The sequence below is a fragment of the Sminthopsis crassicaudata genome, chromosome 1 (genome assembly GCF_048593235.1).
Source record: "Sminthopsis crassicaudata isolate SCR6 chromosome 1, ASM4859323v1, whole genome shotgun sequence".
In the NCBI taxonomy this organism is placed as follows: domain Eukaryota; kingdom Metazoa; phylum Chordata; class Mammalia; order Dasyuromorphia; family Dasyuridae; genus Sminthopsis; species Sminthopsis crassicaudata.
In genome coordinates, this window is record NC_133617.1 from 529,173,914 (window position 1) to 529,188,188 (window position 14,275).

General features: G+C 33.4%; 1 protein-coding gene across 6 annotated transcripts in view; it reads left to right on the plus strand.

Annotated features, from left to right (window-relative positions):
• Window positions 1-14,275, plus strand: part of TDRD7 (tudor domain containing 7) — a 93,914-nt gene that overhangs the window by 18,575 nt on the left and 61,064 nt on the right. For all 6 annotated transcript variants that reach the window (XM_074281815.1, XM_074281817.1, XM_074281818.1 and 3 more), the window contains 3 exons: window positions 7,722-7,934; window positions 10,004-10,145; window positions 12,094-12,286. In XM_074281815.1, coding sequence (XP_074137916.1) covers window positions 7,728-7,934; window positions 10,004-10,145; window positions 12,094-12,286 — 542 coding nt within the window. In that variant the 5' untranslated portion in view covers window positions 7,722-7,727. The remainder of the gene's footprint in view (window positions 1-7,721; window positions 7,935-10,003; window positions 10,146-12,093; window positions 12,287-14,275) is intronic.

Consider the following 14,275-nt stretch of genomic DNA (forward strand, 5'->3'; position numbering starts at 1 on the left):
GATTATATGCCCAGAAATCTAATGAAATGGTGGAATTTTTACAAAAACGTAAATTACCCAGATTTACTGAAAAGGAAATAGAATACTTAAATGACCCTTTCTCAGAAAAGAGAAATTGAATAGGCCATCAGTGAGTTCGTTAAGAAAAAAATCCCCTGGACTAAATGGATTCACAAATGAATTCTATCAAACACTTAAAGAACAATTAATTCCAATAGGGCATAAACCAGGGGAAATGGGCAAAGAAGGAATATTTCCAAATTCATTTTACAACACAAATGTGGTGTTTGCTGATACCTAAAGAAGGAAGACCAAAAAGAGAGAAAGAAAACTATAGACCAATTGTACTGTTAGAAAAAAAATTTAAACAAAACATTGGCAAGGAATGTACAGCAATATTTCACAGTGGTCATAAACTGTGACCAGGTGGGATTTATACCCAAAAATGCAAGCTTGATTCAGTATTAGGAAAACTATTAGTATGATTGACCATGTTAATATAACAAAAACAACAAAAGTCATGTGATTATCTCAAAAGATGCAGAAAAATTACTACAATAAACTTATACAAGCACTAGAAATAACAAGAATAAATGGAACTTTCCTTAAAGTGATAAATAATATCTATTTTAAACCATCAGCAAACATTTATCTGTAATGAGGATAAGCTAGAAACTTATCCTCACAGACCTCTCTTTGGATCTAGATAGCTCTTTCCATCACAAGACCATTGGAACTGTCCTGGATCACCTTGCTGGGAGAACTGAGGCTCAGAGATAACTGCAAGGATCATGAAAGTAGATGATGAAATCAATTTCGTGGCATATATAAGAGCCTTGGCCTGGGTATCCCTTGTCCTTATGCCAACTCTGTTACTAACCAGATGTTCTTGGGAAAGTTTACTTAACCTCTCTGAGCCTCGTTCTTCTATATGTAAAGGTCTCAGAAATCACTTAAGACACTTAAGAGTACCAGATATGAAATTACATGACCTGAGATGTGAGAAGCGACTGCCATTTTTTGCCTATATAATCTCGACTAGTCACTTGGGCTCTTTTGACCTGTTTCCTCATCTCTGAATTGACATAGTTGGACTAGATGAGCCCTATTGCCTTTTTCAGCTATATAACCCTATAAACTAGTTTATCTACAACTAGTTATCTCTTTTCCCAGCTGAAGGTTGTATAACATACTGGGACAATGGGGAAAGCTCCTGGAGAATTTTGATCAGAGTGGGTCTTGTTGAAAGACATTTTGAAGAAGATTAAAATATGGAAAGAACAGGGAAGTAATTAGTAAACATTAAATTTGCATATTGATATATATTATACTATATAGTATGAGTATATATATATGTATCCATATATACACATACATATATATTTGTATACATATATGTATACATGTATACACATACATACATATATATTTGTGTGTGTTGTTTCTATATTAAGAATCTATTCTGATGGTTCAAGTATGAGTTGATAATAGCAGTTTATGTGCTAAATTTTGGAATCCTAGAGCTTGAGTTTGATTCCTAGTTCTGTTGCTAAATTTTGGAATAATTTAATCTTCTGGGAATCATTTTCCTTATCTATAAAATGAGGGATTTGGGCTATTTTAACTTCTAAGATCCTTTTTTCCTGAACCTGTGATCTCAAAAAGGAATTAGACTAGGCTAAAGTAATTAAGAATGGCAAGAAAGGCAAACAGGAAATATTTCAACAGAAGAATAGTAGGAAGATACTATGGACAGAGGGTGGATCTATTAATAAGCCTCTAATAAGTGCTTATTATATACCAGACATTGTGCTAGGTATTAGGTATGAGAATACCAAAAAGAATCCTTGTACTCAAGGAGCTTCCATTCTATGAGGGAAGATAAAACATATATATTCCATTCTATGAGGGAAGATAAAACATATCTATCTATCTATCTATCTATCTATCTATCTATCTATATATATATATATATATATATATATACATATAATTATAGGGATGACTAGATCTGTGATTTCAGTGGCACAGATGAGGAAATTCCCTTTCCCAATGCAGATCAGCACTTTCTCCATAATTTTGAGTTTGCCTAGAACACTTAAGAAGCCTAAAGACTTGACTTTCAATCTTTCTGGCTTCAAGGATAGCTGTCTGTCCACTAATCATTTCTATGTGTTTATAGAATAAATGCAAAATAAATATGAGGTAGTTAAATATAAGGCATTTTGGGAAGAAGGGAACAGACATGCAGAGATCAGGAAGGTCTTCCTGTAGAAGATGGTACTTAAACTGAGACATGAAGGAAGTGGAGGGTTTTGTGAAGTGTGGAAGTAAAGGAAGAAAGTGTGCTACAGACTCAGGAGAGCCAGTACAGAGAGCAGGGATGTAGTGTTATTTTATATGAGGAATAGTCAGGACAGTCTAGTCAAACCATAAGTTCAGAAAGGGCGGGGAGATAACTTACAAAAGATATGGGGTAGATCAGCATCTGAATGCACTAAAAATCAGAGAAATTTGATTGTAGGGGAAATAGGAAGGCCTTGGAGCTCTTGAGAATAGTAGCAGCATGATTATATCTGTATTTATTTAAGCATTTACATGAAGGATGGGTGAAACTTAGGCAAGGAGCAATTAGTGAAGCCATGGCAGTCATCTAGATGAGAGGTAATAAGGGCCTAAACAAGAGGGTAGTGGTGGTGTGAGAGTAGTGAGAAGAGGATAAACACAAGAAATATTATGAAGCTAAAAGGGCAAGATTTGGAGACTGATTGGCCATATAGGGTGAGAGAGTAAGGATTCAGGAATGATACTGTGAGACTGCAAACCTGGTAGACTAATAGGATTAGATGCTGTTGAAAGATAGAAAAGTTCAGTAAAGTTTAGGGGGTTTTAGGGAGGGGAGAGATAATCAGCTTTGTCTTAGAAATGTTGAGTTTGAGATGTCTATGACTACCAGATTTCTTGAGGGGGGATAAGAAAATTGAGTTTGGTTCACTTTTAATAGACATTTACTAAATGTCAATTATGTGCAAGGCCATTTTCACTGCTTGCTATGATTACACAAATCATCATCTAGTGGCCAACCAAGGAATCCTAATATGAGAACAGGCTATGTCATAATCATCCCAAGAACATTTTTAAATGTCACTAGAAGGACAGCAAGCAAATGAAAATCAGGGGAAAACATGTTAATATCTACAGCAGACTATTTGTCATAGTACTCAAATGTACTGCATAAGAATATAGAAAATAGCACTAATGAAAAAAAAATAGTAAAATAACTGGAGCAGACCCATTATTCACATTATTCAAACTGAAGATAATATATTTTTGACAAAACTAAGGGATCAATTCTTAAGAAATTTGAAAAGAGAAAAAGAAACTGACTAAATGTAGGGAAAACATAGATATTATTGCCACCCAAAGAAAACAATAGAAATTATAATTATAAACCATTTGTCTACTTTTTCATCTCTTCAATGTCTTTATGATGATAATATACACATATTAAGGATATCCTTGGTGAAAAGTTGAAGATTAAAAAAAAATTTTGATATTTTCCAGTAGAACATAACTTTTATAGTCACAAATTTGACTAAAAAAGAGAATACAAGATTTCACTATGCTTATTGTTAGCTGATTTTCAAAAAGTCACTTTATTTGATAGAGTAAAAATACTATATTAAAACCCTTCTCTTGAGAAAAGGGTTTCCTTATACGTATGTCAGAATCTTAGTTGGGTGTGGCTTCAGTCAAACTGAGATTTGTTGAAGACATGAGCTTTAAAAAAAAAAAAAGAAAAAAAAAAGTTTAGGTCTCCCACTGTATTCATGTATATCTCCAATCCTCATCTATATCTGGCCACTGGACTCAGATGACTCTGGAAGGGAAAGTAAGGCAGGTGACCTTAGACAGCTCTCCCTCACCTAAATCCAATTCACTTGCATCTCATGGTATTACCTCTCAGATGGGCATGGTCCTTTTAGAAAAGGAAGGACAAACAACAGGAAGTTTTTTTGACAATTTTAACAAAAAACGTTGCCATTCTAGTTATTATTATCAAGAGAGATGTAAAACAAAGAGGCATATACCTACTAAGAAGTGTTTCTATCATGGAATATATACAGCACAGAATCCAAATTAAGAGATTATAAGTGATGAGTTCTTCAGCTTTATATGTGGAGGACATGTTATTATTTATTGCATCAGGTCTTTAACACCAAAGTTTCTAAATGAGATTCCTAACTATTGAACATGGTTATTCTGTGCACAGAAAGAAAACTTAAGTGGATGAAGACTGTATCATGTCTAGTCTATATCCAGGTAGATGGCCCAACTATGTATCTGTTGTATCCATTGCTGCTAAACTTACTGAGTATTTTTTTTAACTTAGAGAAGGTGTTTTTATTTTATTTTTTTATTTTTTATTAATTTGATAATTATAACATTTTTGACAGTACATATGCATAGGTAATTTTTTTTACTATATTATCCCTTGTACTCCTTTCTGTTCCGAATTTTCCCCTCCTTCCTTCCACCCTCTCCCCTAGATGGCAGGCATTCCTACACATATTAAATATCTTATAGTATATTCTAGGTACAATATATATGTGCAGAACCGAATTTTGTTGTTGTTGTTGCAAAGGAAGAATTGGATTCCGAAGGTAAAAATAACCTGGGGAGAAAAACAAAAAATGCTAACAGTTTATACTCATTTCCCAGTGTTTCTTCTCTGGGTGTAGCTGATTCTGTCCATCATTGATCAATTGGAATTGGATTAGCTCTTCTCTATGTTGAAGATATCCACTTCCATCAGAATACATCCTCATATAATATACTTACTGAGTATTTACTATAAGCCAGGTAACATGCTAAATATTGGAGATACAAATACAAAAAGACAATACTTTCCTCAACATTCTAATAAGAGGAGAAAATAACACAAGAGAGTGATAATCAGAGAAGGGTAATTTGATCTGAGAAATAACTAGAATAGTGAGTGTAACTAAGAGAGAAGCATCTGGTTATGAAGAACTCGCCATTCAGAATGCAATGCCCCAGGACTAGAACTAAAGAGGTCATTGGAAGAATGTCCTGAAGATGGACAAAAGAGTAATTGCACAATGAACTGGATTTAAAATTGAATAAAAGGAAGGAAACAGGATGGATTTCATTTGGGAAATTCTAGAAATTAATAACTGTTTTTCTAATATTGTATGACCAAGGGTCACAGATTATAGTAATCATTAAAGAATCACAACTATGCATCATTTAAAGGACAATGGAGAGACTTCCAGTGAGCAAAAATAAGTGTGCCATTTTATTATTCATGATAAAATATATGGGGAGAAAAGGCCATAAAGAACATTAAAGGGACTGTGACTGTAAAAACAAGGGACCAGTTATATAGTAGATGAATAGTCCGTGAATCCACATAATGGTAAGAGACAGGAAACTGATGTTCTCCCACATCCCAAAACTCTTTGGTTCACAATCTGTGGAGAATTTATAGTTGCACATGGACAAGAAAACATGGATGGGTTGTAATCTTTGCTGCTAGAGAAATACTTATATCAATGAAATTAAAAATCTAATCTACTGAAGTATCAAAAGTCAACTACTGTGCTAAAACATAAAAAATACAAAGATAGAAACAAATCTCCATTCTCAAGATGTGCTTGGTTGATTCAGGTCATACTGTATTTGAGCAAAAGAGCTTGGCCTATGCTCTTCTTCTAGAAAAACAATAATAAAGAATGCCTATTATATAGACCAATTATGTCAAATTCAAAACAGAAATAGAGCCCTGGGATCACACATACTTAGAAAATCATAAATTCACATTATATTGTGCTATATTTTTTATCTTGTTAGACATTTCTCAATTACATTTTAGTCTTAATTCAGAGAGAGAATGTATTAAGCTCATCAGTATCTTTATCTTTGATAGATAATAAAGAGGAATATTGTGAGCTCTGATCTAAGAAGTGATTAGGAGGGCAGCACTCTATATTGTCTTTGGAAAGTTGGCATAGTTCTTTTAACAACTTCAAGCTTTTTCATGTAACAAAGGCTTATACCTTTTTTGGGGGAGTACTTACCAAAAGTCAATACTATTTATTATTCCAGGGAAGATCTATGGCTACAAATCTCTAAAAGATTTGAAGTTGAATATCTCCAAAGTTTAATAGAGAGGTAACCTGTGGATCTGAGCTGGCTACAACACTTTAAAAACTAAGATTCATTTAGGAGATATGTCATATAAAGGACATCATCAAAGAAATGTATAAATTAAGAAATGAATTGATCACATGGTGAAAGTAAGAGATATTTAATGAATAGCAGACTTTATGGGGATACTTGCAATGTCAAGAAAGTAGAAAGAGTATTGCTGGTAAAATTGATGGCTTTAATATTGTGAACTTATGGAAAGAAACTGATAAGAGTTGCACGTATTGGATAAACAAGAGAAATTGTGATCTGCACCATTGGCAGAAATTTCACATCAATTAAATAAAATGAGGTATTGGGGTATTATTTTAAAAACAGTTCTTCATTATACTAAAGTGTCAATTTATGTATTTAAAGACTTAAGTCCTTTTAAAAATTAAAAAAAATTAAAAATAAAAATTACAACTAGTAGAAGTCCACTTTTACATAAGAAGAAATGGAAAGATATTTAAGTATGGGCCCAATTATGGAGTTATCTTTTATCTGAGTACTAGCCTAGTAAAGCTCTGAGAGAGGCTTATCACCAAGTAACTTCAGTATGATGAACTCTCACAGACTTCTAGATTAGAGGGGTTGTGATATGTGTTGACAAAAGGTGTGTCCATGAAATAACATGCTGTAGAAAGGGAGGAGAAAAGTATGAATGTGTTGACAAAATTTACATATTCTTGATATCTTATATTCTAAGTAAGTTTTGTTGATGTTTTTCTTCTTTATATCATAGACATGGGCAAGATGGAGTCAGGGCAGGGGGCAGACATCTCCACTGTGATAAAATAAAAGTATCCATATCCAATATGGTGACCATATTAGGCAATTTACATAACATTAATTCCTAATTCAGTATCCTCTTCCCTCATCTCTCTGTTCTGGGGAAGGGAGGTATGGGTTCATTATTATATGAACTTCGTTTTTTTCAGGTACTTGGAGTTTAGCTTCTTTTAGGAATTTAGGCTTTAGGCTCCCCTTTAGGATTCCTTGAAGTGTTAAAAGTAAAGTGGGAAGACATGCTAATGGGTATTATAAGGTAATGACATAATAACAGATCATCCTCATAAAATATATGATATGAAGCAGGAATTTTAGAATATGCAGTGGATAATGAAACTACAGCTCTGTCTTGATCCTTACTTAGTCGTAAGACTTTGCCTTTCACATAAATGAAGATGAAATTATCGTTTCTAGAACAAGGAAGGTTATCCCTTCTCTTCTGTTGTGAAATATCGTATTTCTGTGAAAACAGCTGACTTAAGAGATGAAGAATAGGTTAGGTACAAAAAAGTGTACCAACTTCTTAGTGGAGTATTTGGCAGACCCCCTTGCTCACAAAACCAAGAAGAAATGTTTGTTCTAGTAGTAGAATAGCCAGTGTCTATACCTCCTATATAATCTATTTATGCTTTACAATTTAAGTGTCAATTCATTCATAATTTTAAATTTGTAGAATGATGAACTGTGTTTCAATGAATTTCTCTTCTACTTAATTACAGGTAAAGATGCTGGAAGCAGACTTGGTTGCAAAGATGCTTCGAGCTGTTCTGCAGTCCCATAAGAACGGAATAGCATTACCCAGGCTACAAGGGGAATACAAATCTTTGACTGGTGATTGGATCCCATTCAAACAACTAGGATATCCTACATTAGAGGCATATTTGAGAAGTGTGCCAGCAGTTGTCAGAATAGAGATCAGTAGATCTGGAGAGGTAAGAAGGTAATTGCACATATATACATATATATGCCATGTAAATTAATGAAAACTTGACTTCTTAAAAGTTCACAGAATCATAGATAGGCTTAAAGAATTGGAAGTAATCTCAGAGATCTTCCAGTCCAAATTTTTACTAATGCAAAAAAAATTTGCTTCCAAGGAGATTGCATTTTAAAAACCTGTGAATTTTCAAAAATGAATGTTATCCTCTTCCTTTTCTTCTCTCCTCCTTTCACTTCTGTCACTCTTTTCTTTCGTTCCTGGTCCTCACATCCTGAGCTGATGAATACACTTTCACACTGAAGGCTGAAAGTAAACTGACTAAAGGTGAAATAATTCATGATTGAAAATTTTCATATATTCTGATCTGATGTGTAGTTTGAGTTGGGAAATAATTTTTGAGGAGTGTTGGACTAGACTCAAAAGATAAAATCCTTGTAAAACATCCTTTACAAGTGGCCATAAGCACATTGTACATATAGCAAAGTATCAAGTATCATGCAGCTGCATGAGTTAGCTTTTTTTTGTTTTTTTTGGACAACTGTAATTGTTAAGGACTTAAATAAGTAATATTTCTACAATGAAACTTCATATTCTTTCCTATAATATGTATCTTATAATTCCAGTTTTGCTCTGAATGGCCAAACAAAATAGGTCTAATTCTCTTTTACAATCCTTCAAATAATTGAAAACAGCTGTCCTAGTCCCTTAAGTCTTTTATTCCTGCTAAAAAATTATCTCAACAGGTGTTAGTAGGGACATGGTTTTGTATCCTCTCATCACTCTGCTGATTTGCCATTATGGGATTTCTAGAAGTAGTGAAAATGTCTACTGTAGGACTGCTAAACTTTGCTCATTCTGTATTCTGGCAATACAGCTTAACATCCCATGAGCTTTTTAATCCTATACTATGAACTTCCCCATTTGTCATTTTTCTCGCGTCTTTTTCACTTTTAACGCAAGTCTGATTTTTTTTCAACTTGAACCCAGCAGTGATAGAGTGGAAAACTAAATGGTGAGTGTATGTGTGATTAACGTAAAGAACAATACAGAACTTCTTGTCTTTTTTTCTTGATTTGATATTAGAAGAAGAGTCAATAAGTAATTAGTAGAAATAGCAATATGTTGGTAAGCTTTCACTTTTGTGGACGTCAGAATTTTTAAATCACTTTTGAACTGATTTTTAAAATGAATCTTAAAGTGTGATGTACATAATGTGAACCTAAGTTTACTTGATTGCATCATGGGATTGGTGAGGCTTAAGTTACTATTAGAATTATAAAAAGTCAGAAGAGCAAAGCAAGATTTTTCTGATAAAGCAAAGAAAGTAATATGAACATGTATGGCTCTTGACAGCTAGTGAGTATACCTGAGGGAAATTCTTTATAATTGGGGAACTTTACTACTTTATAACTGGGCCTGCTGGTGAAGAAATTGGCCTATTTTTATTCTTCATCCTAACCTCTCTCAGTCTTGGTTTCCCAATTTGTAGAATGGAAATAACAGCAGTTACCTAACAGGGTTGTTGTGAGGATCAGATGAGAGAATATACATAAAGAACTTTGCAGGCCTTGGAATTTTATGTGTTAGCTATTATTATTATTATTATTATCATTGTTATTAATTTTTTCCCTGTATGACCGAGTTGGCTCTGCTGTATTTCATGGCTACAAATTGTCCCATTGTGCTGTTTTGCAGAACTGTATTACAAAGAGGATCAGATAAAAAGAGAGAAATCAGTAAAAAGCCATGACTGCTATTGAAAAAAATGACTCTATGTATCCACAGTCTCTATTACTAGTCATCCAGCATTATCACCATGATATATGAAGAGTAACATTGTAATTTGATTCTGAAACTGAAAAATAAAATGTATAAAGCTTTTTGAAAAAGATAGTCATAAAATATGCTGAAAATGTATTTTTGCTAAAGCATTTTCATTAAGAATAAATAAAAGGAATATTATATCATTTGTATGTGCATGCTTTTACAGAGGTATACTTGTTTTGCTTATTCCTAAGAAATTTTAAATCTCAAATTTTTTTCCTTGCTTTCTATGAGCAGATAACTTGCTATGCTGTGGCTTGCACAGAGACAGCCCGGATTGCTCAACTAGTAGCACGCCAGAGGAGTTCAAAAAGAAAAACAGGAAGGCAGGTGAATTGTCAAATGAGAGTGAAGAAAACTATGCCGTTCTTCCTAGAAGGTAAGTTTGTTTTATGTGCTGGAATGGTGAATACATTGAAATTCCAAGTGGCATTAACATGTTTGTTTTGTACTATTTCAAAGAAAAAAGTCTGAAGTTAGTATTTCCACTTGAAAATTGTTATAAAGTAAATTTGATGAGCTGAAAAGAAATTGGAAATAACTCCAAGTGGGGTGTGAAGCTTTGTATCTTTATTATTATAGGGGCTTTTGTGGGGGGAAACTATCAACTAGAATACCAGAAGCTGATTTGGCAGATTATAAACTTTTTAGAAATAAAATGTGTTTAGTTTTTACAAAATTTATAATTACATAGAGCATGTGAAATCAATAGCATTTATTAAGTACTAATTTTTTGCTCATCACTGAAGGCAATTCAAAAATATGTATATAAGACATTTTCTCAAGGAGCTTATAGACATGTTGGGGAAGGATATATTCAATAAGTACAGCAGTGTAGTGAGATGCAGCCAGAAGACTTTGGGTTCATACTAATGCTGCTATTGACTTTGTGCGTTATCTTGGATAGACTTATATGGTTTTTAAATTTCTCAGTGTATGATTTCCAAAATGAGAATATTGGATCAGATGATTTCTAAGGTCTTTCTAAAGCATTAAAAAGATGTGATTTATCTGAAGCGCCCAAGAGTGACAAAGGCCTCCTATATTATATTGTTAGAAATAATGCTTAGGATTCTCTCAGAAAAAAGCAGGCAAGACTTAACATGAACTGATACAAAGTGAAATGAGTAGAATCAGGAGAACACTGTACATAGTAATAGCAGTATTGTAAGATGATGATCATTTATGGATGGCTTAGCTATTCTCAGAAAATATAATGATCTAAGACAACTCTGAAGGAATTATGATGAAAAATGTTACCCATCCTCAGAAAAAGAAGTGATGGAGTTTTAATGCAGATTGAAGAATACTTTTTAAAAATTGCTTTTATTTTTCTTGGGGCTTGAGGAGTTTTTATCTATTTTCTTTTGCAATATGACTAATATGGAAATTTATTTTGCATGACTACACATGTATAACCTATACCAAATGGTTTGTCTTCTCCCAGGGAATAGGAAAGGGAGTAAAGACAGAGGAAAAGACTTTAGAACTCAGATGTTTAAAAATGAATATTAAAAATTTGTTTTAACATGTATTTGAGGGAAATAAAATAATAAAAAATTTTAAAATTACCATTCCTGATTCTAAACTGTTAGCACTTCTCCCTAGATATTACCTTAAATTTCTTTTGCATATATATAATTTGTTTATTTATTTATTTATTTATTTTGTATGAGAGTCAGTGTGACATAGCAAATAGAGCTGGTGTTGACACAAGAGGACATGGGTTCAAGGCATACTTATAAAGCATACTGACCTGGTAAACATGGACAAGTGACTTCACTTTTAAGACTAGACATAGATTGGTAGAGTGATTTTCCTCATGTAGGAGTTCCCTTAGTGAAGTCACAGATCCAGTCTTTATCCCTGACTTTTGTATATACTTATATGTGCACATGTTGTTTTTGCCAGTAGAACAAAAGTTCCTTAAATCAAGATGCCTTCACTTTTCTTTGTATCCCCAATCCCTGAGACAATACCTGGCCCTTAACAGGTAAAGTTCTTTGGGAAAGGCTAGAGGAATGAAGGGGAATCAAGTACCAAGCTGGAGCAGTCATAGAAGTGATTGGAAGACCAATGAATAGCATGGAGAAAAGAATGAAGATAATGTGTTTGAAGAACAATGCTGGAATTTGGAGTGGAATAAGTATAAAAAATGGTTGAGTAATTAGAGATTAAGTCCTTATTAGTTAGGTTGAGGTGCCTGTGCATTAGCTTGAAATTAGGGGGATCTGGCTCTTCAACATGTTTGAAAGCAAAAGAGTGACAAAATGAATCTTTAATTTTAGGAAGCTTACACAATCCCATATGAATGTCTTCTTTTATAGGAAAACCAAAAGCAACACTCAGACAACCAGGATTTTCTTCAGAGTCTGAAAGAGACAGCAAAAAACCCACACTCTTAAGAGAAAAATGTGTCAAGTCTGGTAACGAAACTTCACCATATACTTTGCCCCCTACCCTAGGAAGTGGAGTGTCCAGAGAAGTGCCGATGCAGAGACACGTGACAATGATAAACAGGTTAGTACACATAGTTTTTTTTTTTTTTTAGATTGGGGTTAAGTGACTTGCCCAGGGCCACACAGCTAGGAAGTGTTAAGTGTCTGAGACCAAATTTGAACTCGGGTCTTCCTGACTTCAGGGCTGGTGCTCTATCCACTGCGCCACCTAGCTTCCCCAATAGTAAAACTCTTAATGTGTTTATGTGTGTTCCTAACTTTTTGTTAAGTACTTGGTATACTCAGAGTTGGACTAACCCTGATTAAATTTAGTCTGTCAATTAGGACTTTAGTCTCTTCTACACCCCTACAATTTAAATATATTCAGGAGGAAGCTGCTTATCAAGTATAGCTAATAATTAATGCTTCTTCTGCAAATAATAGAAATGATACCTTTTTTCATGATTCTCATCTTAATTGCCAATGTCTTAGCATATACATCTTTAGTTGAAATGACTATGTTGCTTCAAAATACTACCCTAATGTAGTATGCAACTTTTATGAAACTTTACCTGTAATTACTTTTAAAAATTACTACATTCAAATTATATGTCATAGTATTTATGGTCCAGGACAGAAGGAGAGAAGCAACAACTTCTCTGTTGCTCACTGGGAAGATAGAAAGTTATGATGTTATTGTCTTGTCTATTGAGCAATATCTAGAATTTTATGACAGAGCCAACAATATTCACTTTAGGAAGATACAGAGAGAGAGACAGGAGGTAACAAAAATGATCTCTGCCTTTGCATCACCAAAGACTGTCTATTTAAAAAACAAAACAAAACAAAACAAAACCACCTTATTTATTTCATTGGTTTTCTAGGCCCAAATTCTGAGTGTGTAAAGGTATAAATTTTGGGGAAAACATCCAACTGTTTTACAATTTAAAAGATGGTATTTTAATATTTTTTAAACTCTTAAGAATGACAAAAATATTTTTAGTTATTGTGTGGCAGTGTTCAAAATACTGTAAGTACAGTTCAAATAATGAAAAAAACTGAGTTTTCAGAAAGCACCACTCTAAATTTGTTATACTAGAAATAACTAACAAAAGAACCCAAAGTTCTATTTCTCTTTGGACAGTTGGGGGACAACTATAAAAGAGAAAGGTCACAAGCTAGGAATTAGGAAATTTGAGTTTTATGCCACTAACTAGTGAAATTATTTTAGGAAACTATTTTAAACTCTTTGGGCCTAAGTATCTTCTTTTGTAAAATAATTAGAGTAAATGATATCTACTTCAAGCTTGAAAGCTTCTTTGAATCATCCTTGTTTGGTTATGTACCAATCTTGATGCATTTATTCTGTAATAGCAAGGGCCAGAAGCTAAGAAGAAGATGTGATAATATGGTTATGATTCTATAAACTTTACTTTTAAATTTCTTAGGGATTGTTCCTTGATAATCACATTAATAGAGAGATCAGTTATTATTATCCCTTAATTAAAAAAAAAAACCACAGTAATTGTGAATATCCCTTTATTTAGTCTTTTCACTCCCTGGCAATATAGATACTTGCTAGAGTTTATTTGTTTAAGTATCTTTGGTTAAGAGAAAAGTCCAGGTCATTGGTACAGTTCCAGCTCCACCTAATTTCTAATTTATTCTTTTACATGATAGGTGGTAGAAAAAGGATTGGGGGACAAAATTGTACTCCCAGCCTTGGCGATTTAGAAAAGAAACAGTTACAACAAAAAAGAAATGAACAGTATGGCAATGTAGTTGGGTGGGAGATGGAAGAAGGAAGAGGGATTCCTTCCCCTACTAAAGCCTAAATCAAACATTCCAAGAGCTCCTTTAATTACATATATATATATATATATATATATTTTTTTTTTTTTCTAACAAGGACAAATCTTAAGTCTAGAGAAAACTTTAAAACATATTTCAACAGAGGAAAAAATTATGTAGATATTTGTCATGATTGATTGTCTTGTCAGTTTGTGTCTGTGCTGGGGTGGGGAAATGTAGGAGGGAGGATAAACTGGATGTATGAGTCAAAATGTTAGTA